Source organism: Hirundo rustica, chromosome Z (assembly GCF_015227805.2).
Source record: "Hirundo rustica isolate bHirRus1 chromosome Z, bHirRus1.pri.v3, whole genome shotgun sequence".
NCBI lineage: Eukaryota > Metazoa > Chordata > Aves > Passeriformes > Hirundinidae > Hirundo > Hirundo rustica.
Genome location: NC_053488.1, coordinates 64,262,506 through 64,288,782, shown reverse-complemented (window position 1 = coordinate 64,288,782; position 26,277 = coordinate 64,262,506). Strand labels below are relative to the sequence as shown.

The following is a 26,277-nucleotide window of genomic DNA, read 5'->3' as shown; positions in this document are numbered from 1 at the left end:
GTTTCATTTGATTTGTAATGTTTCCCCTGTTTACCTTGAAAACGCTATCATGTGTTTTGTCCCTGCTCTGCCGCTTCCATCCCCCACACTGGAATGTAACCCAGCTCTGTTCCACTCCCACCTTGTCCCTGACTGGGCAGTGGCTTGTCCCTGCCTCTGGGCTCTTCCCCCCCGGGGAAACAGCCCCGGGACAGGCTCTCTATCAGGCACTGGTGGGCACTGGGAAAGAACTACAGCCAGCAGGAGCAGGACTCCAGAATAAAGCCATGATATCATATCCCCCGGTGAGAGAGCAGGCTTTCTTTTTGCCATCGGCAGTCGTCTGGGTCTCGCTAAAGAAATACCACAGGTGCCTCTCAAATACTAAGATGGGGTTAATAAATCATGTGGAACAGGGAACCAAAATGAGATGTTTATTTTCCATATTGCTTCTTTAGGATGTTTGAGTTTAGAATTAAAAAAAATAATTGCATACAGTGACAGCTTAATAAATAATATTAAATACATATTGTGACAAAATGGCCTTGAAACATATAAAACTGATTAAAATTTCCAACAAGTTGCAGTTTATTTTCTCACTATTAATAAAAGATCAATAAATTCTTACAGAAATTCTTTTAAACTTTGAAGACCCTAAGATCACTCTTACATTAGTTTAGAGAGATCTGGACATTACCTGTGTCTGTAGGAGTTATCCTTTGGACAAAGGGAACTGTGCATACAACTCTCTTAAGAGTGGAATCTTTGACTGCGCTCATTACAAGCACATGGTGATTGGCATTCAGGAACTTCAGGATTGCAAGTACAGTCATCATTTCATTATCTGGACTAATTGGGGATTGGGTGCTCTTGATGTATCAGAATAGAAACATAAATGCCAAGGAATACGTTTCAGAAACACCCAGAGCAAGGTGATATACAGGCTGTATCTGTGTCTTGGTTTGAAAGACAGGTATCTGCAAGGGAAAGGTGGGGTCTCTCTAGGAATGGGGAATTCCAATCCCTTCCCTCCAAGTTATTATAATTTAGAAGATTAAAGACGCTTTTCAGTCAGAGATATGGGGAAAGGAATAACAGTTCTTTACTAGTAAATATAACAAGGCAAACAAACAACAACTACGGCATTAATAATAAACAGAACCAGGAACGTTGAGGGGCTTTGTTTCACGAAGTCCGGGGCAGTCTGATTCCTTGGGACCCTGAGAGCACCAAGCTGGAATGGTGGAAACTCCCGGGCTGGTGGCTGGAGCAGCGAGGGTCCCCAGCAGGCAGGGGGGTGTCCTGACAGGCAAAGTCGGGGGCAGGGGGGAAGGGTGTCCCGGCAAAGTGAGCAGTGCTGAAGAAGCCGCGACGGCCGGGCAGGGCTGGCCCAGCTCCAGCGGGGCAGGCAAAGGGTTTCCGAATTCCTGGGCGCTCCAGCAGAAGATGGATGATGGTAGAATTCCCAGGACCGGACCCTCCGTTAACAGTGAACTCCTCACGCAGCCAGCCATCGCCCGACCGTCCTCTCCGAAACCAAGAAACCACCCTCAGCTCCCGGAGCCCCCGAGCCTTTCCCTCCCCCCCAAACTAAGTGGTCTACCGCCCTCACAGCTTCTTTTGTGTGGGTCAAGTACCCTTTAAGCATCAGTATTTAGTCTCTTAGCAACTTATGGGGGGGAAAATTCTATAGGGAAAGAAAGAAGAAAAAAGCAAAACAAAACTGAACTTAACCCACAACAATCTGGCAGGGAGCATCAGTGGCTGGAGTTCAGCAGCTGCTCGGATTTTTTGCTTTATGCTTTTGTATTCTGGATTCAGAAACAAATTATTTGCCTGTGTATAAACTGCTAGACTTTTCTAAATTTATATGGTGATATGGCTGATGGGATCAGGAGGTGTGACATTAAGACAGATGCCTTTTTCATCCTGGATTCAATGGGTCTGTCAGGTGAAAGCTGCTGTACTGGAAGGAGTGATGCTGACAGTTAATAGTCAAACAGAAAAGTTAACAGTCTGGTTAACTAGGAGATGCCTGCAATGTAGTGATTATTAAAAACAGTGATGGGAAAACATGATTTTTTTTTTTCTTCATAATTAAGTTCTAATTAAATGGGAAGGAGTACTTTGAATCACAGTTGAGGAAATTACAGTGTAGGTTATGTTACTGGTTTTTAAAGCTGTATCTGTTTTTTGAAACAGTGTGCCTTTAAGCAGAATTTTAACCAAAATTGGCTTGTGCATACTTTTGCCCTCTACATAGATTACATACTTCTGACATAATGTTAACCACATAATTTCTCTAGGTGCCTTTAATGCCTTAAGATCTGACCAGTGTTTAATTTCTGTATTTGCTTTTCTCAAACTTCACACCTAATGGAACTGTAGAGTTTTCGTTAAAGATTGACCTTTGGCATTTTTTCCCCTCTTTGCAGGTATTTGTGGAAACATTAGACAAATGTTTTGAAAATGTCTGTGAGCTGGATTTAATCTTCCATGTAGACAAGGTACTGTAATGACATCCTGTAATATTTTTTCTAGTAAAATGTTTGGTTCAGCTGATACTTGGTATTAAACTCTGCCTTACTTTCCAGAGAAGAGTAACAAAGCTAGTGAAGGCTCTAGAGAGTAAGTCTTGTGAGGTGTGGCTGAGGGAGCAGGGGCTGTTCAGGCTGGAGAGCAGGAGGCTCAGTGGGAACCATGCTGCCTTCTGCAACCACCTGAAAGGAGGCTGTGACTGGACAGCGGTTGGTCTCTTCTCCCAAGTGACCATGGATAGACAGCAGGATATCAAGCTGGATACCAGGAAGAACTTCTTCCCTGAAAGAGTTGTCAGGCCTTGAGGCGGACTGCCTGGGGAAGTGATGGAGACACCATAACCGGAAGTATTCAAGAAACAACTGGAATTGGCACTTGGTGCTGTGGCTTAATTGACATGGTGATGTTTGGTCAAAGGTTGGATTTGAGGATCTTGGAGGTCTTTTCTAACCTTACTGATTCCATGATTCTGTGATTCAGTTATCAGTGAAATCTAGACCGTTTCTGCTAAAATACTTTCATTACTTGAAAGCTGCAATGGAACATGCACTTCTGAGGAACAATAAAATAATACAGGAGATTTGCATAATAATATTGCACATAAAATTGTAGAATCTAAGACATCTGAATATTCTTAGAGTAGGAAGAGCTTCAAGAAATAATGTATTCTATTTTGTTTATGTTTAGGTTTTATATAACTCAGAACTGAAGTTAAGTGTTTTCCAGTTAGGATTGGAAGGTGCCTTTCATATGCTATGATTATGTAATTTAGATGCTGTGTGGATCTTTTTGTTTAAAATCTCAAACAGACTTTGTCTTTTTTCAAACATTTGGAAACATTCTTGTTTGAATATTCCAGCTATAAGAAACAAGTAGTTTAGAGAAATGCTCTTACTATAGTCACCTTTCATTTAAAAGGACTTTGATATTTTTTGGTGTAGTACCTAAAATGCTGAGAATTTAATATTCAGAATTATTCCTTCAGCTGCATTTTGTGCATACTGTTGTTTTCTGTGCTGTCACCTTTCCCCATCTGTGAACATCTTTCTGCATCAACAACAAAAGGTGTCAAAGGAAAGTAAGATAGAAAAAGTAGAGTGAAAATAATACTAAGTTACATATCTATGAACTATTTAAAACTGATTCACTTTGTTTCAAAATCAGAAAGTTCTTTTGGGAAAGTTCTTTTGGAAGAAGCACTTGCACCTTGACCAGACAGTGAAATACAGATTACCTAGAGTGAGTGTTTTACCAATACTTAGGTCATGAAAAGTCATTAGGATTTCTAGCAATTTCCATGACTTGAACATGTTGGATATTTTCGAAAGGACAGATTAAAGTACAAAAGAGTTAATGAGTGGTTTATATATTGGCTTCTGAGTTTAAAGAATGAAAGTACTGCTGTAATTTTGTGGGAAGGAGTTTGATCTTTAGCTGAAGAATGCTTTGGCTGATACGTATTCCGAGCTGTTGCTCTGTAGCATGTTACATTAAAGAGTATTGCTTCACATAACTTGATAGACAAAGTATTTCTAATAATACATAGAAAACTTAGGTGCTTCAAAATGTTAAATTTCTTGAAAAAAGTTTTACTTTATATTGGATATGAGATTATATTTCTTGTGAAAATTATATATTAAATGGACACTAGAATTTAACTGTTTCTTTTGATCTACTAAAAATCTGCTGAAGAATCCCATTAAATGTTTAGACTGTAATTTTCAAACTCTGAGGAAAATGGAAATCCTAAATACTAGTTAGCTATTTTAGTAAAAATAACCCATTTTCACGACAAGAAGTGAAACCTTGAGTTAAAAAAATTTGGATGTGACAATAACAAGTGCAGTGGTTTTTAATGTGAGTGTAAATGAACAAAAGAGTTCAATACAGAGACATGAACTTCTGTAGTAATGCAAGGCTGCCACCAGCTGTACAGTAGCATTAGTTACGTAGCTGTGACTTATTTGATGTCATCTCCATACTTCCTTTTTTTTCCCCCTCCAGTGTAGGTTCATCAGTATTCTCGTAGGTCTGAGAGCAAAACAGGAAGATGTATCAGTGAGAATGAAATGAGAGTGTTAAATTGTCTTTGAACTGCTGATAAGGTCACCTTGTCAAGAAGCATAATCTGAGCCTTCAGAGTTAATGCATTAACTTTCTATTGTGAGATATTTGTGGCCTGGCTTATTAATATATTTGAAGTGTGTAAAAGGGAAAAACAGCAGCTTCTCCTGTTTGATGTAGACATTCTTAGTTATAATGGGTGCTTATGTGTGGGTGCTGTTTGGGGTGAAACCTTTAAAATATTTGTATTTTTGAGAAAAGTGATAATTGACTAAGTTATTTTAATGAGTTGCTCTGTGTCTTCAGTTCTTGATGAAACAGTGGGATGCTGGTTTCTTGCAATTCTCTAGTGAGAGCTGCCCAAACCAACATTTTTTTTCTTGTGAAAAGATGGCATGGCATGTAGAAGGGTTAAACTATGTCATCTCAACAGCTGTGGACTCCTTAGTAACATTTTATGTGGTATTTCTGCAAGGAAATATTTATGTTCATCAAGTGTATATAATTGTACAGGACTCAACAGTGACTCATAGTAACCTGGAACCAAGACAGATGTTTATTCAAGAATATTGATACATTATGAGAAATTCATTTGGAGAGTGGATTATAGGTGGGAATGAGGGTTTCTAATGTGCTGTAGCAGATGAGGACTTGAGGTGTCAGGAAGTGTAGTTTGTACAGGAGAGAATTTAACTTCTCTTTTAAAGATCATCTGTATTACAAGCAGCCAAAAAAACTGGCTATAGTTGGAGCAAGACATTTTCATGTGTATTGTGAGGAGGAGGGGCAGGTTTGTTTCAGTCCTGCACTGATTCCCACACCGAGTCCGAGAGTCTTTTGCTTTCTGATGAAAAAAGCATCACTGGAAGCTATTATACAACTAAAAGAATAGAATACATTCAGCTAGGGATGTAAGGGAATACTTTGGTTTTTTTCACAACTTTTTGGCCCCTATTGAAATATCTGTGGGAGTATCATGATCTCTTGCAATAGTTTAGTATCTAACCAGAACATCCAAAATCAAATTTCTTGAAGACAATGTGTTTGCCAATTTTCCTGAGTTTTTTCTTGATATGTTGCTTCTTTGCATTATGCATTCCTGCTTTTAGAGAGTGCATTGAATATAAGTAAGAAGCACTCTTGATTTTTGTAAGAACACTTTAAAATTGTTATTACAAACAAGCACTTTTGGATTTTAAAAAGTTGATGTTCTCAATAGTCAGATCCCTTTTGGAATATAAGATATATCTATTCATCCTTCAATCTTTCACTTAAATAATATTTTGAATACACTGTTGAAGTGTCTTTTGCACTTCATTGCCACTTAATGCATTTTTATTTAAGATTTTTTGTTGTTGTTGCTGTTTCTTTAGGAAATTAATTAGTGATTTTTTAAAATAAGATAAAATAGAGACAATGTGTATTTGTACATTTAAAATATATTTGCAATGAATTTGCAATTTGAAAAGAAAGAGCAGTTACTGTTTATTTTTACCTTGCTGCTGCTTGCCTATGAGCATATACTTCAGAGGAGGGAGTCAGTGGATTACTACAGTTACATAACTTTATTATTTATCACAAAACTGTGATTTCCTTTCATATGCAGATTACCAAATTAATTATATGCTGTTATTTAGAAAACCATCCCTTTAGAAGAAAAGTGAGTCAAGACAAAATATTCAAGCTTCTTTAAAGCACCTATGCTTTGAACATTTTTAAATAATGTGTGCTAGATTTCACTATTGCATTCTGAAAGTCTGAAAAAAATGCAGAGAAAGGTATGAAACATGACCCAAGGTATGGGGTGGTCTGCATTGAGGGAGAAGTTAAATATTCTAGAGACTGGAGGCAAGGAAGTAAGAAGCATATAGAAAGGAAGGTTTTGGAAGAGCCCAGATGGGCCTGAAGAAGAGCTGTTTTTAGCCTCTCTAGATACATTAATTGTAAATTTGTACAAAAATACACTTAAAATTTATCAGAGAAAAAAAAATCAATTTTTTTTTTAGGTATGGCACAAAACCAAGAACTATGTTGGATTTTGTTGTACTACCTCCAGGTTATTTGATTTAGAGATTTACTTCTGTCCTTGATCCACAGAAAATTGGGAGAATGTCCAAAATAGTAGTTAGAATTAATGCTTTTAAGATACCAGACTGTACATGTTTTTTTCTGAAAAGTAGAAAAATGCTCCTTGTCTTCAGATTTAAATAGTAATATAGGATTAAAATATTATACATTATGTGGTAACTCTGGATTTTTACTAGTAGATGTGCAGAAGGATGCCTTTTAAAAGAGAAAAAAAAAACCCAAACAAGTCTTTAATACGCTTTGAATGCAGACTCTGAAGCAATGATTCATGAACCAGGGCTTTCATCCTCAAGTGAGGGCTGCAGGGAAGAGAGGTATTTAAACATACCCATTTCAGTAATGTCCCCAGCTGGTTTATGGCTCCTGTAGTTTGAGTCCTAGCCATCAGTCTTAGGTGTAGATGCTGAAGATTCCACATTTATTTGGTATTTCAGGAATGTCAGTTATATTTCTGAGCCAAATCTTGGGATTCTGTGGTTGGTGAACATCAGAGTCTCTTTCTTCTCAGGTGTAGCCCAGAGAAGTGTTACACGTCTGCTTGTGAGCAATTTGGTTAGTCTCATAAGACCTGCTTCCTAGAGGTGTTACTGCTGTTGATGCTAATTCAAACTCTAATAATTGGGTGGAAAATGGGAACAAAAAAAAGAGGAATGTGAAAGTTTCTTAGCATTTATAAGTGGTATAGCAGATGAGTTTGTACAAGATCTGTGAGCAAAGAAGATACTAGAGAAAGGAACATGAAATTATGAGCTTTGTTCCCAACTGGCTTTATATTAAACAGTAACATTAATTGACTTACAGAATACATGTTTCCCTATAATGAGGTAGCTAGACCATATTTCCAGATTATATGGAGGTTATTTTGCATTTTTGAATTCTCTTTTGGTCTCTTTTAGGTCCATAATATATTGGCTGAAATGGTCATGGGTGGAATGGTTTTGGAGACCAATATGAATGAAATTGTCACTCAGATTGATGCACAAAATAAACTGGAGAAGTCTGAGGTAAGAGTGATGCACTATGTGGTTTCTAAATTAAAACCAGGCTTGCAGTAAATGCATGCTATATAATACTCTTTGTCCTTCATAGCAAACTAAATAGTGTAAGCTGCCTGCTTATAGTGCCAAAAATTTGCAGTGTATCTGAGGGTGTTGTGCCTTTCATAATAAGTAATAACTTCTTAGTTGCTGCTGATTAGATTTTGGGTTTTGTATCTAATAGCATTGCTATTATGATACTGCCTTTAAGTTTCTCTTGTAGAAAACTTTTATTTTCAGCCTACTTGTTAGCTGGACTAGTGACTTCAGCACTTAAATAGAGTTAAAGATACAAAGTGTGTCTTCAAAGACTACATATTGCTGTCTGATAGTATGCTTCTAAGCACCTGAATAAATAGCAGCAGTAATACTGCGACACGAGAAAAATAAATTAGACTGAAATGGACTAGACAGAATTTAAAGCCCAGTTTTATACACTTCACAGTAAATATAATTCTGCAATTTTTATAATCTGAGCCTTTGGTCTTCAGTGAGTGAGAAAGTGATATTCTGTATTTGCCCATAACAGGCCATGTGAGGGATCACATGTGATTTGTGGGACTCCTTTTTCAATTCATCAATTGTTGAACTTGTGTTTAGGAAAGACATTTAGATTAAGAAAGGATCTTAGAATTACTTTATCTCTGATACAGAATATTACTGTCCCTTTAATGTCACCGTATGTGCCTTGTAAGCCAAAATGCTGCTAATATATCTTAACTAAGTCTGAGCTGGATTCAAAATGATGATAGTAATTCCACAGAAGAATACATCAAAGCAAAAATATTCAAGCTTCTAAACAAGCCTTTGCATGAATTGGAGACTTTCTAAAGTTGAAGTCAGCTGAGTAGACTGAAATCTTCCAGGTGGCATAAAGATAAACTAAGTGGCATTTTAGAAGAGAACCCAGAGAACTTCTTTGTTTTAACTGAAGTGCAATAAAGAGAGAAATTAATTTTTCAGCTTTTTTTGGTGCAGTGTATACTGTTCTTCTGATTGTGCAGTCTCAAACTGTGCCAACTCAAGTTTTTTTAATACATTTAATTGTTCGTTTTGCACAACTTCCAAACTATATCCAAGAACAGGACAACAATATATGAAAAACAAGAAAAAGCTAGGTATGACACAGTACATAGCAATATGCATCTGAAAGGATTCTATGGTAGATTCTGAACATGTCTAAAAGGGTTCATTTTAATGTTTTTCTCACACTCAAAATGAAACATTGATGGCAGAGATGAATATTTGGAGTTATTCTCATAAATTTTTACTGTATTTGAATAACTTCTGTATACATCGATTTTTCCTTATTTGATAGAAAAGTAGCTGTGTTCCAAAAAGCTGAACTTGCTGAGCAGCTGTGTTGTACCATGTATTATGTACATACTGGTTCTGTGGAAAAGCATTTAATTATGTAAATTCTGTTACCAAATCAACTTTAGAGCAATCTCTTGACTAGTCTTCTGAAACCCATTGATTCAGTGCAGCCAGTTGCAATAGTTGCTGTCTTCCATTGTTCATCAATAAGTCAGTCTTTCTTTTAAGAGCATTTAGTATAAAAGTAGATGGTAGATGATCTGAAAGAAGCACATGTAACTTGAAGTGTATACAAAGAAAATAGGAACTTGTTCCTTTACAGTCAGCAATGAATATAGATGGTAAAGAAGCAGCAGTGATAAATTAAAACACTTGGTGATTGGGATGAAGCAAAACATTTCGCAGTCTGCTCACCACAAATACTTTTTTTCTACTTAGTTCAGTGGCTATTTCTTTTCAAATTTAACAGTTACTGTAATGCTGGGACACATCACTATACATATAATTATTTCCTTTGATCATTAATCATTTGTTTCATGTATATCCACAGAAATTTCCTGATTGCTATTTCTTTTCCTTTGTCTTTTTGATCAAGATTGTAAATCATTCAGTATGTCTTTCCTGAACACATATTTTCAAGACAAAAGCAAATCCATGTAGATTAAAATAAGTAGTAACTTTAGAAAAATTGAATGCTGGTCACTAAGAAATCAAAACTAGTGGATCTTCTTAGTTTTCTTTAATTTAAAAAAAAATAGAAATTATTACTGATATAGTCCATAGTTTATAGGAGTGCTGCCTGTGCTCACAGTACTGTTGCTTTAGTTCCTTTCGCTTTTAGGCCACTGTCATACCTCTTGTATTTTCAAAGCAGCTATTTTAAGGTTAAATTGCCTTTTCTTTTATAGCTGAAATGTTGAAACTAATAAAGCTGTAACTGGGTTCCATTTTCAGAAATACTTCCTTTTTTATTGTGCCCATCCAGCTTTCACTAATACATAAAAATTAGCTATTTAACATCAGGTTAAACATTCATTTAATTATGCACTAAGTAGATGTTTAATTACGCACTAAGTTTCTAAGCAGGCTTTCAGTTAGAATTTAGTGAAAAAGACTGAATGTATTTATTAAATTCACATATAGTTGAGCAAAGTTATCAGCTCAAGAAATTTGTTAATATTTTCAACAGAGATTAATTAAACCACTATAAGGGAGTTCCTAGCTTTGACTTTTGATTCAGCTAATATTGTTTGAGTGGGCTACAAAGGAAACTATTTGTACCCTAAGAAATATTGTCTTATATGCATTTCCCTGCCTTTCAGTTTAGTGTTAGTCTGTGAATGGATATCTGGTCAATCCTAAAACCAAAGAAACATTGTGATAAAGGGAGGGAATTCTCTGGGAGAGGGGTCATTGGGATTTTATTCAGAACTTCTGGAAGTATTGTAGGTAAAACCGGGCTACCTTTTCTCTATTTGGAGTGTTCAACTGCGTGTGATTTAGACTTTTAAGTTTGGCCTCATTTTTTCTGGACCTCCTGATCTTTTCTGGCTCTTTCCGTTCTTCTCTCTTACAGACCTTTATCTTTCAATCTCCCAGACAGGACAGGTAGACAAAGGTATTGCTGACTTTTAGAAAACAATGTACTTTTAACAAAAAGGGAAAGCAAAATGATGTCAAAGGCAATAAATTATGTAGGCCAGACTCAAAAATTCTGTGTAAAAATACCCATACTAGTCCTTGTAGCCTACCTTTTGTGCTAGTTTCTTGTAGTTCCCTCATCTTTTTATTGGCTATAGTGTATTTTACTAGCTTTTCATTGACATCTTTTTTTTTTTTTTAATTTCTCTTCCTGCATTTTAGAATTTAACTTTTCTTTGTATCATTGTTAAGAAACAAAGGAGTATGAACTTGAGTGAGTAGTAGCCGAAACCCTGCAAAATTAATGTCAATAAAAAATGAGCACACAAATAACAAAATAAGATAGGATGACATAATACAAATAACTTTTTTGTTGGTATAATTTTGTCCCTGGTAATCTAAAACAAATAATATGAACTCTTTTGCTTCACCATTTAGTATTTCCAGATAAAAACAATGAACTTTTACCTGCTTTCAAAGAGAAGTTTCAGAATAAGCTTCAGGTGAATGAAACATTAAAAATCCCTCCACCAAAACCAGCAAATGAAATAGTTCTGTATAGAGAGAATAAAATTATCAGTGCAATTTGTAAAGATGATGTAGAAATTCTGAAGTTGATCATCCAGCCTTAAGTATGTTGAACATAAAATGAGGAGGGCTGTCAGCATGTACTCAACTTCAGATGACACTTGCTATCATTATAATCTGAATGTCTGGATTTTGCTCTAAGCTATCCTGGTAACTTCAGTCCCCAACCATGAATATTGACAAAGAACAGAAAAAGGAGAAGGAAATTGTTTGTTTGAAACTCAGTTTATGGTCAAATGTTACCTGCCATTTGTTGTTTGAAACATTCAGTTTAGCTCAACATTATGAATGTCAGTTAGAGTTACAGCAGTATTTCAAAATTAATTTCCATTTGTTTTAAGTCTCTGTGTGTTCAAACTGCAGGTACTTTAAACAGGTGGAATCTTAAGCAGTTAAAATTTATTTAATTTATGAGTAGCTTTGTTCTTTTTATGTGATCTTTCTAGGATAGTGTACTGCAATATTGTTAAGATTACAAAAGTCTGCGTTAAGATTTAACAAATACAACTCTACAATTGGATTTAGTAACACTGAGTTGTAAAAGCATTAGCTAAAAATAGTTTTTGGTAACATGCAACATTTTAACCTAAATCTGAATTATGCTACAGCTCATTAATAAAATCAGGGATTGGCTTTCCTCTGCCTAATATGTTCACTAACACTTGTAACATACAGTCTGTATTTCATTGGTAACACTAGGGAGCTTGATCTCAGATTTTTTTTTGGTTTGGTGTTTTTATATATATATATATTTTTTTTTTCCCCCCTTTTTTTTGTGTGTGCAAAGCTATTTTTCTTTTTCTGTGTTCGCTCACACATATTCTGGTTTTATTTTTGGGTCTGGCAATGAAAAACAAACAAAGAAATAATTAATCATTCCCATCCATTACTCTTTTTGTGATTCAAGTGCTTAAAATTCCTAAGAGTATGTCTTAAGTCTTCTTATCTGTTTGGCCTCATTTTGATATACTTGCAGACTTCATTTTGGTTTTTCTCTAATTACATTCATTTATTTAACCTCATGAGCAGGGGACATGATCATTCCTTTATATTATGTATTGCATCCTTTCCTGATTTCATATCCCTGCTGCTTTGAAGTCATACTTGTTCTGAAAACAAGCATTGCTATGAAACACTAGCAGCAGAGAGGTCCTAGTACCTCTGAAGTATCTGGAAAAGGGTGGCTTATTTTGCAGTGTTAGCCTTCATTATTTTGTTTTCCAGTAGGCTGTGCTTTTTTAAATATATTTATTTTAGTGATAGCCAGCTCTGTGTAGAGTTATTTGGGATGACAGTTGGAACATTTTTATTTGTATATGTGTATTAACAGTGTTTGTGATGTGCAATATTTTTACCAAAATTATCTGAATTTCTTTTTAAAGCATAAAAGGAGCTTACTGGGATCACTTTGATGTGAAGTTATCAGCTGGGCATTTTAAGAAAGGGTGATGATAAGAACAAAGAAAATTGATTCCTATAGTGATTAATAACGACTTAAGTAAATTAATGACAGCTTATGTTTCTCACTTGATAGATTAGGACCAGTTGAAAATCCTGTTACTAAATGTGTCTTTTTCAATCTGTGAAATAGTCTTTTTTTGCATATATGGTATTGCTCTTTAAAAGTATATGAACATGTCTACAAGCATTTCTAAAATTTTAATATGCAGCATTTCAACATTAAAGCACATTCTTCAACAACTGAAATTGAGTACAAAGGAGTTGGAGCAAAGCTGTGTTGTACTGGTTTATTGTTATACCAGCTGTATGCAATTCATACTGTCTTTCTGAAATTGCATTAATTATGTCTTAAGGAGTTTCAGTTTCACTTGCTTCAGTCATTTGCTTGCTGTGACAGACAGTTCATCATTCACTGCATGTTTAAAGCCTGCTACATGTTTTGTTTTTACAAGTGGAACAGTTTTTGTGCTTTGCACGTCACCAACTTACCTGCTGAATTACATGATAAAAAAGGCAGGTGAAATCTGTTGAGTTCAGTGTTACAGTGAAAGCTGTATTAATCAGTTACTTCCAGAAGATGCCTCAAAAGCACATGGAGCTGAAAGTACTTATGTGTTTTAGCTTTGTGTTTGCAAATATAGTTCACTTCCAGTAAAAGGAATGGAATGACTTCTTTCTGGTTCACTGTCTGACAGGCTAAAAATGAGTTCTAAGGAGTTCAAATATAATAGCATTTGAATTGTATTAGTGATCCAGTTTGGGAGTTCAAGTGCTTTTCAGTAATTTTTATCCATTAGACATTCTTTATGAGCTATTTTGTCTCTCTTAGAAATGCTGTGTAACTCTATTGTGCTTGACAGGGTGGACATTAATTGTGCTAAATAGCATTCTGCTATGCATTTTATGTATCCACTATTCTACAAACTCACTTAATACAGAGCATTACAGAAGAAGAGAATGTAATAGTTTGAAAGTCTCACTTCAGATAGTGAAAGATAAACTCACTGTAAAAAAATAGGTACTCTGACAGTCACAGCAGTTTTGTCAAGGATCTTCGCTGATCATGATCCAGAATGGTCCTCATGAAACATGACTGTTGGAAGTTGTGACTGTGTAGGGGGGTGGAAGGGTAGTGATTGTGTCAATTGTGGTATTTTTAATAATTCTTAATTGTGTCTCCATTGTATCCTATGCCATTGGGGCGGGAGGCAGGGACTGTAAGTCTGTATAAAGAGGATAGTAGCAGGTAGGTAAAAATAATGACCAGTTACTAAAAATGTTTTTTGTCCATTAAGAATAAATAACTTCATTAAATTAGGATAAAGAATCTCCATCCAAGTCACCCAGAAAGCACCTCTCCTTTGAATTGCCAGGCATGTGCTACCATGTCATTACTTATTATATTTTTCTGATTTCCCATTGTTTCAGTTGTAAATTGTATAATTCATTGCTTTTAATTAGTGTTTTCATCTTCTCTATGGAAAACAGTTTACATTGCCTCATTTTGCTTAATGAATTTTTCTTCCATTACTGCAAATAGAATTTAAAGGATTAAAAGCATCTATTCTTTTATCCAGTAAGACTTAATTGGTAGTTACCTCTTGATTTAAAATTAGTATTTCCAAGTTCTCAGATGTAAAAGGACAGTGTTGAGCATCTTCATGCCTTCTGCACTGTTTTTTAATAAATAGAAAGAAATTACAATGTCTAATACTGCTCCTTTGACTTACTGCAGATTCAGGGATGCAGATTTTTGGATACTTGCATTTCTCAATACTGCTAGTGTTAGGTTCAGGTTTTCCTTTAAGAAAATATTGCTATTGAAAGAGCCTCTGAAGTGAATAACCCAATAAGACTTGGTGATGTTAAGAGAAATGAAGGAAAAAGAGGGTTTGAAAATTCTTTTTTGCACCTTTTGAGTTTTACTTAGTCTGTACTTCTGACAACTGATAATTTGTTTTGTGTCAGGGCCAAGGTGAGGGCAAATTTGGGTACATTAGAGATTCTGTTTTCTCAGCTTTCTCCTCTGCCCCCAAATGCTTTTCTCAAATTTGGCATGTCTCACATAGGAAGGTTTGACAGGGAAGATATTGTTAATAGATGACTCATGGCTTTCGGGTCTCTGTTTCTTCTTCTGGGAATCATCCCATGACTAAAATGTAGGGACTTGTGGTGCTTTAGCCTTTCCACATAAAGGGTTTGTTCAAAAGCAGAAGCTTTAATTGGATTCTTTTGACTTGGGTCATGTTTTTGGAGAGAGAAGGAAGGATTTTAGCAGGTATGATTTTGAGTGAAAATCTTATGTTAGCTTGACTTTATATTTATTATAAGTGAGCAGTAAAAGGGAGATTTTTTTTTTTTTCATAGCCTTCAGAAAGTAGAGTTGTTATCTGACAAGTGTGTGGGGTGTCTGTCTCCTTTTTTGCAGTAGACCAGGTGGATACTGGAAGTCAGGTTTACTCCTCAGTAAGTTTGCCTTGCACTTGCAATGAATTTCAGTGAAAACCAAGAATCTGAAAAGATTGTACTTTGAGTGGTAGTCACATACCAACGCTTTTTAATAATCAAATATGACACAACCTTATCAAAGTTTTTCTTCTTTCATTTTGCTGTATTTCTTGTGCAGAAATACTTTATATGCAAATGCGCCAATTTCTTCAGTCTTGACAAACCTAAAATTAAAGACCTTCTATTTCTGCACGTTTAGTCTTTTATTAATCCAATTCCTAGCATCTTGCTTAGTTTCTTGTGGATTGCTGCTTTTTACTGGGCATGCAAGATGCCACACTCCACACCTAGTAGTTCCGAAAATCACATTATGATTTTTAATGTTTTTGAATACTTTTAATCTTACTTTTAAAACATCAAAATAAAAGTTACTTCTTTTTACATATTCAGAGAATTTGGAATGTGATGTCTTTTTCTGCTAATAAAAACTCTTCTTTTAAAGACCTTCCATGCCTTTTTTTTTTTTTTCCTTATAAAAATAAAAAATATTTTTACACTTTTGTGGCAAGTCTGAAGTAAAACCACACTGAAAATCCTAAATCTACATAGAGAATCTGAACTTTTAGGAGAAACATTTCCATATTTAAAATTAATAGTTGGTTTTTTTCACAACATCAAATATAGTGGTGACACTTAATAGCCTTTAATAATCCTTAAAATAACAAGATTTTGAATTGGTGTTTTTAGAAGCAATAGGGAAGGATGATTTATGGTATGTCTTCAGGCCACTGAACTGTAAATTGTTAGCATTTCATAATATACCTTAGTGTGTAAACTTGGCAGCTACTTTACCTAAAAGCAGAAGTAAATGGAAGTCAGTAATTCAGCACTTAAAACTTATTTGTTTGTACAGAAAGGCTCTAGTTTTGTGTGCAAAGAGACTGCATGCGGTAGAGGACTTTATAAAAAATGGGTGCTATTTAGTTAAAGAGTTTAATCTGTCATAACTGTGTTGTGTAATGCTCAAGGTGATGCAGATATGTTAGTGTATAATTAGTTATTGTGGGACAACAGATTATTCTAGTTTGCCTGTAGAAATTATCTGTCTGCATGCTCTTCATCACCCACAAATTTGGGTTATCCTTTTCATCTTAGTCTAAGCCACCTAGAAATACCTCTGTATGTGTATATATATATTTTTCTTTGTGTATATAGATATAGATATATATACACATTAGAGTGTGTGTGTTTATGTATCTGTTCATTGATTTGACTGACATTCAGCACCTTGTTACTTTAAGTTTACTTACTCTGAACTCTTACACTATAACCAGTGTTAGTCAAGGGTGAACCATGTGAACTTTAGAATAGGTAAGAGACAGAGGCAGCGCATCGGACACCCAACACCTCGAGACTGTCTGTTCTATAACGTGCACATTACATGTGCTTGGATAAGCCTCCCATTCCTTCCTCTCATGTTTTTCATCCAGTTGACATTACCTATTTTGTCACATAAAAAGGAATATGTGAACTGTTTTCTCTTTCTGGTTTAATATTTCCAAGTAACCCATTTCATTCCAAATACAATTACCATGTGGTTTTTCTAATTGTGTAACCATGGAAATACTTGAAAAGCTAGTTGTCTGTGTATATTGCTGTTGAATCTTCTTGTGACCAACTTTGTCTGACTTGCATTTTTCCTCACTTTATATACAGGCTGGTTTAGCAGGAGCTCCAGCCCGGGCTGTTTCAGCTGTAAAGAATATGAATCTGCCAGAGATCCCAAGAAATATTAATATTGGTGACATCAGTATAAAAGTGCCAAACCTACCCACTTTTAAATAACATGGCTACTCCAGGTAATACCAAGGAAGAAATGTAATAGAGATTTACTGCATAATTGTTTACTAAATAAACATGTCTAGCTTTTACTGTTTGGATAAAACTCAAGGTACTGCATAGACATAACCTGAAAAATCAGTGTGTAGAGTTGAATGGAATGTTGGAGTTGCTTTTGTCTTGTTTGTGAAATTAAAGGAAAGGGGTAGTCCCTTGTGATTTCTAAATTACATTCCTATGCCCTTGCAAGGCATATCACTGTGTCGCAGCTGCTGCAGTATTTTGGGAAGTATTTAAGATGTTCTTTACTTTGTATAAACTATAATGCTGAGGGGTTTTGTATATTCACCAAAGTCTATAATTAGCGTGTTCTTTAACTACTTCTGTTTGTCATGATTATCTAAGACTTAAGTGCAAGTATTGCATGAAAACATTTAACTCATGTTTTGTTTAAATAAAATCATAACAAACTGGACTTCAAAATACATGTTTTTTTGAAGTCTACAATAAGTTTGCAATAAACCATGTTATTTCCTATTCATGGAGCCAGTTGACTGTATATTTATATTGTTGTAGCAGACATTGATGTTATAGTTTCATCTCTGAAGGGCTTACACAGGGGTATTGTGCTTAACATATTGGCTCTTTACATTTCTCACAAAAGCTGTTCATTATAATACTGAAGGAAAAAACTGCCTTTACTGAAGATCTGGTGACTTTTGTTTACATATACGTCTTGATACTTACACAATCTGATAGACTTTCGCTGATGGTCTGACTTTGTTTTGGGGAAGAATGGGCCCTATGATTGCTCTGTGTTGTGAGAATCACAGAATGGGCTGAAATTTTATTTGGGCAGCTCGAATCTGTACATGACAGTCTATCAAATAATGTGTTAAAGAAAGGCACTCTGGAAAGATAAATGGGGATACTTTAATAGGTACTCTGTGCCTGGTGACATTTGTGATTCTCTGCTCTGAGAATTAGATTTATGAGTCACATAGTATTGTCAAGACCTCAGAGAAATCTAAGTGCTGTCACCTCTGTGTAAGTCACCTCAGCTCCTAAACTCTTCTGTGATCTAAAAAACATAAAAGGGGGATAGTGATTGTTTTTTATAATCATGCTTTTAAGCTCTGTGTGATGTACAAGTCTGTTTAAATGAACAATAAAAATGTAATTGGGATATTTAAGAATTCTGCAACGCCTCTTTTTCTCCAAATAAATATTTAGTTGATACTCTCTATGAAAATGCAATAGTATTGTATCAACAAGATTTCAGGACTAATCTGAGAGGTCCTGCATTACTTTAGGGGTTTGGATTTGATGTAAACTAAGTGTTCTTTTCCTTCCAGCTGAAAGTTAAGACATAGTCCATAGGATAAACTTTGAAGCACATCACATTTTCTGTTTGATCAGTGATAACTAACATCTTTTGGCAGTATTTGAGAGAGAAAAGAAGAAAGAGAAATTACTTCTGAGGTAGAAAATCTGATACAATCCAAGAAATTTTAATGTATTTCTTAAGGTGAGGCGGGGCTGGAACAACAACTTCATGTATATTCTTTGTATTACATTTAATAAATAGTAAACAGTAAATCTTACATAAATTATATTTAATAAGTAGTAAACAGTAAATAAATAAAAGTAAACGTCAATTAACATACACCATTTAAAAATGCTTTCAAAAACAGAGATGCTCTCTCCAGACCTCTCAAAAAGAATATTTATTCTTCCACATCAACCTTCTTAGTTAGAGGCTTCCAAAAATTTCAGGTGGGGTTTAAGTAATTAACTGCTTCTTTATCATTTTGACCAAAGAAATGGAGAGAGTAAAACAATGCAGCCATTTTTTGCCCCCTGTGAGGTATTCCTTAGTATTCCCGAGTTGGACATCTTAGTTACTACAAAACTGAAACTTATATTTCACCTGCTTTTGCCTAGTTTGTTTATCTTACTAATATGTGGCACATGTGACATTCAATGTAAAGATGTTGAAAGGTTTCCTCATTGTTGCCTCTGTGATGATATGGTTAGTTCTCCTGCCAAAAGAGGAATAGGACATTTTGAAACATTTGGTACTCTGACCTACAGAATGTTTTTGGGCTATTTGTTAAAGCAACTCAAAATTTCAGAAATTCTTCCGAGTCCTCTATTTTTGTCTCACTTTCTTCCCTCTAGGTTTTTTTTTTCAGATTTGTAAAGTTATGTAGTTAATACATTTTTCATTCCTTGCAGAGAAATATTTTCTGCCTTTATTTGGATGCAGCACCCAAAAGAAAGTATATCTGAGATGCATCTTGACATGAACCATATTTCAGATTAACTTTTCACCTGTCAATAGCCAGCCTGTCTTCTGTTTTAGTGAACTAGATCTTTGCTTTTGACAATTATGTAGCTATTCTAAACTCTTTTATTTTAGTTTTATTAGCTTTATTACTGTTGTCTGTGCTGCTTTTCTCTGACCTGACACGTCTTCTGCCGAAAGTTTTTTCTCTGGCTTTTCACAAAGCTTCTCTGTGACTATCCAGCAAATATTTAATGTGAGGCTGTAGCTCAGAGCTGTTGTTTCCTTACTCAGAAAATCATTAGATGGGAAGAAATGATTTATCAGATTTTTCACAGTAAAATTGCACTCCTTTCAAAGAGAAATTCTCATCCATAGAAAATCCTCAATGGTAGCAGGTTCTTAAATAAAGACAAATGCTATGACCATGTCAGCTTCCTCAGGGTAGCTGAACCTGTCTGCTTGTCGCCCCTTTGCCAGAGGAATATCTTTACTTTGCCTGGGGAGGTACTGCCCTCTTACCATGTTGTTAGACACTGCTGGGAAGAGGCGATATTTGCTTAATAGAAATTACGGAAATAGTATCCTTTCCATTTACCGTAAGGCTTGTCTTGTGTTATATTCAGGTATTAACAGGCTTGCCACAATGTTGATGTGCTTTTGTTCTTCACCTTCATGAGAATGATATGCCTTTTGAGTTCTTTCTCCTGTTTAATCAGTTTCCTCTCAACCACGTCTTAGGATTTAAAATGGAAACAAAATGTGGGATCTAAATGATTAAGCTTTTGATTATGAATCTAAATGTTTTTTGTGCTTTTATAACAGTAAAACCCCACCCTTTGCAGGTATAGGTGAGCAGATATAGGTGATAGTGTGCGGATATTTATGTGTTTATTATGTGTATGTATGTATAATATCAGTCTTTTCCACATTGTTAAAAAGGAGAAAAGGCCATCTTGAGTCCTCCGTCAGATGGAAGAGACAGGCAACTAGTTTGCCATTCTCCAAATCATTAGGGCCTGCCTTTCAAATGGTGGTCTTAAGGGTACCAGTGTGTCTAAATAAATCACTGAAAGCCATTTTTCCTAACTCCAGGCTTCTCTAAGAACTGCAAGAAGGATTTTTCTAAACAAATAGAAAGGCAGAAAGGATAACGTTTCAGTAGGGTGGGTGGGCATTATCATCTGCCTCCATAGTCTTGGAACAGAGCAGCTAATTTTCCTGCTGGGGCAGGGGCAGTAAGTACTGCTGAAAAAGCATTTTGACTCTTTTTTTCTTAAAAGGTAAGTATCTCATGTTGGTAGAGAATGCCATCTGTGGTTTCAGCAGCACAGACAGAACACATGCTGTGTCATTGTGTTCCTCTCTCCTCCCTGGACACCACTGTTTTGAACATATCATAGGGAAAATGGAAAATTTTACATTACAAGTGTATACAGAATTCCTTCTCTTAAACTGGTGTTGCTGCTTGATTCATTCTGCTTGACATGGGTAGGTAAAGTGTCATTTGTTGCAAGGAGAAACAGGTTCAAGCCAAAAATTCAAATTGGTCCTGCCTTCCTGTGAGCACATTTGACCTTTTCTTTCTAGAAGCACATTCCAATAAATGCTAAAATTAGTCCTGAGTTTTACTTAGAAGTGTGACAGTCAAATGAGAACTTGCTAAAGTTTTACCAGTTTCCTCATAAAACTCCTTGATACAGAATTGCAGCAAATGCAGGGCATACAGAAACGAATTGTCTGCTTTATAACTGTTAAAAAAACCTCAGAGCTTAGGTCTTGCAGAAAATGAATTTCTCAACTTCTGCAGAGCGTATTCATAATTTTTAGGAGGAACAAGGAAGGCAACCAAGTACTGCCAAAACCTGACTAAAGGTGAACAATTAATTTCACAAAAAGTACTGTTTTGTTATTTGCTGCTAACAATTACCATAACAAATCATAAATTCTTCCATTGAGGGAAATGATCTGTCCTTGCAATTTTTTTGTGTTCAGTGATTATTCCAAAATACTCAGTGCTTTCATTCCATGGGAAAAACACAAAGTCACTCTGCCGTGTAAGCTTGGCAGCCAGATCTCTTTTATGCTGGTTTTGGTCTTGTGGCACAGTAGGAGTGCAGTCTGACCTGGGAGCAACTACAGGTCAAGACATCCTCTCTTTGCACAGAGCAAGTATGCCCATGATTGGAATCCTGGGTATGTTGGAGTTGATCCAGCATCCATCCTATGAGGCACACTGATAGGACCATTTGTGACATATTGCATTGCTTTCCTGCCCAGCTGCCTCTTCTAAGACTCAGCAGCACACACAGACTTCAGATATCCCTTTCTGTGCTGGCTGTGCTGTAAAATAGCCAGAAGAGCTGCTGGAGAAGTGGAGTAAAGCCCTCTGAACAGCACTATGAGATTATTACCAGAGCTGCATATAAATACAGACCTGTAATGACAGCTGTGAGCTGCTTGGATAAACATCTCTCTGTAGTCCCCTTGTTTTTTGTTCACTTTCACAGATAAATCCATAGACCTTCTTCTCATAAGATTGTTAGGACGTGGCCAGCAGAGTTGCTGTGGGACTTGAGTTGAACACCACAGGTTGGGATGTATGCTGGGTAACTGCATGATCCATGTGCATGGTAGGATGCCTGTGTGATCAGCAGTCTCTGTGTGCACCTGAGAAACTTCTCTTGTGTAGCCACAGTGTGTGGCACCCACATCTTCCCCTCTTAAGGCCCATCTGAACAAGTTTGACCAAGCAGTCTGCAGAAGAGGGAAGCAAAATTGAAACGGACAGTGCATTGGAAATAGTCATTGTAATAATTTGCTCTGCTGGTATGTGTCAGAACAACATAGAGCTTTCACAATTCAAACAGCCATCCCATTCCCAAGTGAGGTGCTGTTTTACTTCATGTGAGAACTGTTTGGGTCAGAGGACAGAACTCATAATTCCTTTCCTGAGACACTGTGACATATCATGTGTCATTGCTTGCCTGCCTCTCACACAAACTCTGTTTCCACAGGGAGGGCTGTGTGTGTCTGTCATCTGTCTGTCTTTAGTGTGTTTTCAGGACAGGTACTCCAGCAAAGTCCACCAGGGCACATCCTGGCTGCAGTCTCTCCTCAAGGTGTAGAGCAATCATTCAAGATGTGATTGTGCTGGCAACATGTGAAACAGATATTCAAACTGAGAGACAGTGAGTTGAGATTACATGCTAGGGAAGAATTCTTTACTGGCCGTGTGGTGAGGCAGTAAAACAGGCTGCCCAGAGAAGCTGTGGATGCCCCAACTCTGTAAGTGTGTAAGGCCAGGATGGAAAGAGCTCTGAGCAACCTGGTTTAATGAAATTTAACAGTGGGGGGTTGAATTATGTGACATTTAATGTTCAGTCCCCACCATTCAGTGATTCTATGAACATGTTTCTATATAGAATTATGTTAACACAGGCATCTGCATCCTGGCTGTGGTTTCCCTTGCTGCTTTAAAATCAAGGACAAGTAAAGGTTGGTTAGAGACAAGCCCTTCTGTGGACATGCATGCTAGAGCCGTAGTACAGGCTTAGAAGGGAGAAAGTTATTATGAAAGCTTCTTGCCAGAAGGTAATTTGAGACTGAAGTATAGAACATGTGATCGGAGGAAGCCTCATGAGGTGTTGCAATTGTCGTAGGGGTTATGAAGCTACATGAAAGGTTTAATCCAGGTCTTCAGCAAGAGGAGGTGATCTTCAGGAAAAAAATTGAGAGAGCATTTTACAATTTAGAGTCATACAGGAAGTCAGAAGGAAGGTAAGAAATAGTGCTCATCCTTTCCCTCATGGCATCAGTGCAACAGATTGCAAAAGCTTGCAAGTATTGCCATATTAAATGAGCCTCCTTCACCTTGGAAGTTTCAGTTCTTAGGAAACTGTTACAGCCCATTTAAGTAGTTTAATTCCACGATAGTATGTCTTCAGTTTGGTTGCAGTTTACTAAAACATGTAGTAATATAGTACTCCAAAAACACTTATCCAAGCACTGTGGGTTAGCACAACACAACTAAGAGCTGCCCCAGCAGTGTCCCCTCCCAGCTTTCTGTGCCCTCCCAGCCTGCTTGGAGCAGGCTGGTGTCAGAAAAGGCCTTGCTTGACACTGCAATAGCACCACCTGAAATGGGGATGCTATCTGTGCTGGTTGATTACAAATCCAAAACAGCACCATACGTGCTGCTATGAAGAAGATTAAATCTATCCCAACCAATTCTAGGGGAATAGTAAGAGAGATAGTAGGATAAGGGAAGATGATATGATAGGGTAGTAACTCAGTAAGACATTGCATCACGCATGAAGTCATTATTTTAAATTCATTCTTTCATAAGTATGTATAGAGAAAGGTTTCCTGCTTAGGTTGCTTAGGTTTCCCAAGAGGCACATACCAAAAAGAAGGCTTAGGCAAAAGGAAATTAGTAGTTTGCAGAGCAGCTTAGAAAGGATGCTGTCCAAATGCCACAAGAAAAACAAGTGTAATTAAGGTTGTAAAAGAAGAAAGAGTTTAACAGGTCATTTTATACTCTGGGAATGAAAGTGTGACAGAATTGAGAAACAGTTTATTGGGTTACGTGAGACAGGGTATTGGGTTAAGTGAGAGAGAGGGAGAGGAAATAGCTGTTGCAAACCCAGGTCTTTTTTTGCTAAAGACAAAAGCAGCTAGCTTTAAACTGCTAAAATATATCCATATTATCTGACAGTTGCTGGTTGATCTAATTCTGCTTTTCTGACAACCATTTATCTAAAGGCAGCATGAGTGATGAGGAAGCACTAACAAAGATGGAAAAAATATCGGATTTAAATGTGAGAAAACTTGCTATTTCTTAGTTAAGTGCTACATAGTATTAGTAGCATTTGTGAATGTAAGAAAATACTTACACTATGTTTGTGCACTTCCTCATGCAAAACAGTGATAGAGCTGCTGGTGGGGTGAATAGTCAAGGTATATAGTGATAACAGATGAATTCCCCAGTCTCCCTTTTCCCCTAGCCCCCTTCTACCTGTGCTACCTATTAAATAAATGACAGGCTAATAGGAGAGGAGGGCTGATTTCCTTCAGGGTTTATGTCAATTTCAGTGCCAGGACTGGTATTCCCAAGTGATGTTTCTTTTAAGAAAATTTCTCTCCTGCCCACCAGAAGAACAAATAACATTCCAGAGTTGTTAATTTTGCTTGGCATCCATGTTTTTCAAGTTTTTAGATATTTCAATTTGTGAGGGTATAAGGAACACAAAGCTTCTTGATCAAAAAAATTAAGAGTGAAAATAATAGTTTGTTTCATTCTTCAGAGTTGTATTTAGAAATTCTTCTCTGAGTTTGTCTGTAAGCATGTCTTATCATCCACTCACTGTTTGGTGTATGCTGTGACAGTCATACTTTTCATAGGAGGATACACTTCTGGAATTTCAAATGTCTCTCCTTGTTCTTCCCACTCTTCACTCCTTACTCATAATTTTTTAGCCAAATAATTCCAAATAAAAGTTTGAATAGGTTGGGTGGGCTAGAACTGTTAATGGAGATGACAAGGGGTTTAAGTTAGTTTTCAAAATGAAGGTGCTTCACTCACTTCCTCCCAAGTTGATTCTCTAAGTTTTTTATCTTTGTTGCAAAAATTTGGTAAAATAAAAAACTCCTTAACACAAGTGTATTTAAGTAGTGGGCATTCTTTATTAGGGTGGATGCACAGGGGTGTAGCTCCTCCCAAGATCCATGTATGCTGAGTACAGGAATCTTTCTGTTTTTATACTGTATTTTACACATATACTGAATTATTATCCCAGAATAAACATACATATGATAACCACTTTCCCCAAATCGTTAACATGTTTCCCCTCCCCTTTATGCATGCTTCCTTCTGCCCTGAAGGTCTCTCTGGTGATCCCTGGTAGTCGCAGACCCCGCTGTTCCAGGTGACCTGGCTGATTTGGCAGGGCACCAGGCTGGTGAACTTCCTGTTCTCCCTCTTACACAATGGGCATTGTGCAGTTCAATAGGCCAGTGGTTTTGGAGAACAAGCATTGTGTTAGCTCACCAGGTGTAGACAATTCATCATCTGGTAACATCTTCATTAGCTGGAGATACCTGGTGCATTAGCAGGGAGCTTGGATTCTTTAGAAGGGAAAACTGCAGCCTCCAATGAGCCCTTCAATGCACAGCATGTATGAGAGAGCTGAGATTGTGCTACTGTAGTTTCAGTCTACAGACTCACCCCAGGGTGGATGGCAAAAGCAGAGCTATGTCTAGACAGCAGCAGGGAGGCTGAATGCAGGTTTCAAGTTAGGGAAAGCAGTGAAGAAATAGAGATTGTCCATTGCCAGAAGACATACCAGTGGCTTTTCACTTACTTAGTCTTTTTGTTACATGTAAATACTGTGCCAAAGGATTGGGAGTTCCAGTGACATTTAATGGCCAAAGACCTGTTTAGCACACAGGGTTTCAGGACAGGGCCAGGGCAAATTTTTTTCTGGCCCCAAGGTAACTATTACACCCTGTGTTTTCTTTGCCTTAGCAAAATTGTTCTCTTTTCCTCTCTGTAGCTTCTAAGTTTCAGTATTTAAAAAAGAAAAAAAAAATTTTAAAAAAAGGCGCACTTGGAGTTTTTGTAGAGATAAGATGATAATGATCATCATCATTATTACTCTCCTTATTGATTTAGCACGTGAGGGGTTTGGGGAGGCAGTTTGAATGGAGCATTGGTTTATAGGTAACTTGATGGACAGCTCAGATTCACAGCTTTATTTGAGGGAAGACCTTGGTTACAACACACATGGGGAGCTGCAGACCCCTCACTTTAGCTGGAGAGGGATCTGCAGCTCCAGTGTTTCTGTGTGAGAGGTCACTGAACTTCCTTGCTTGACATCAGGCGAGAGTGGTTTTGACAAAATCCATTGATTTAATGGATTCAAATGAAAGAAATAGAAAACTTAGGGATATGAGAAGAAACTAAAAATGGGAGTTTCTTGCCAAGAAGAG

At 36.7% G+C, this 26,277-nt stretch overlaps 1 protein-coding gene across 3 annotated transcripts in view; it reads left to right on the top strand.

Annotated features, from left to right (window-relative positions):
- AP3S1 (adaptor related protein complex 3 subunit sigma 1) overlaps nt 1-18,196 on the top strand; it is a 36,312-nt gene extending 18,116 nt beyond the window's left edge. For 2 of the 3 annotated variants that reach the window (XM_040090959.2, XM_058424185.1), the window contains 3 exons: nt 2,415-2,486; nt 7,566-7,673; nt 16,878-18,196. In XM_040090959.2, the coding sequence (XP_039946893.1) occupies nt 2,415-2,486; nt 7,566-7,673; nt 16,878-17,006 (309 nt within the window). In that variant the 3' untranslated portion in view covers nt 17,007-18,196. Of the gene's footprint in view, nt 1-2,414; nt 2,487-7,565; nt 7,674-10,599; nt 10,642-16,877 lie in introns of all 3 variants that reach the window. The other variant, XM_040090960.2, reaches the window with a different exon arrangement.
- Nucleotides 18,197-26,277: the final 8,081 nt, after the last annotated feature.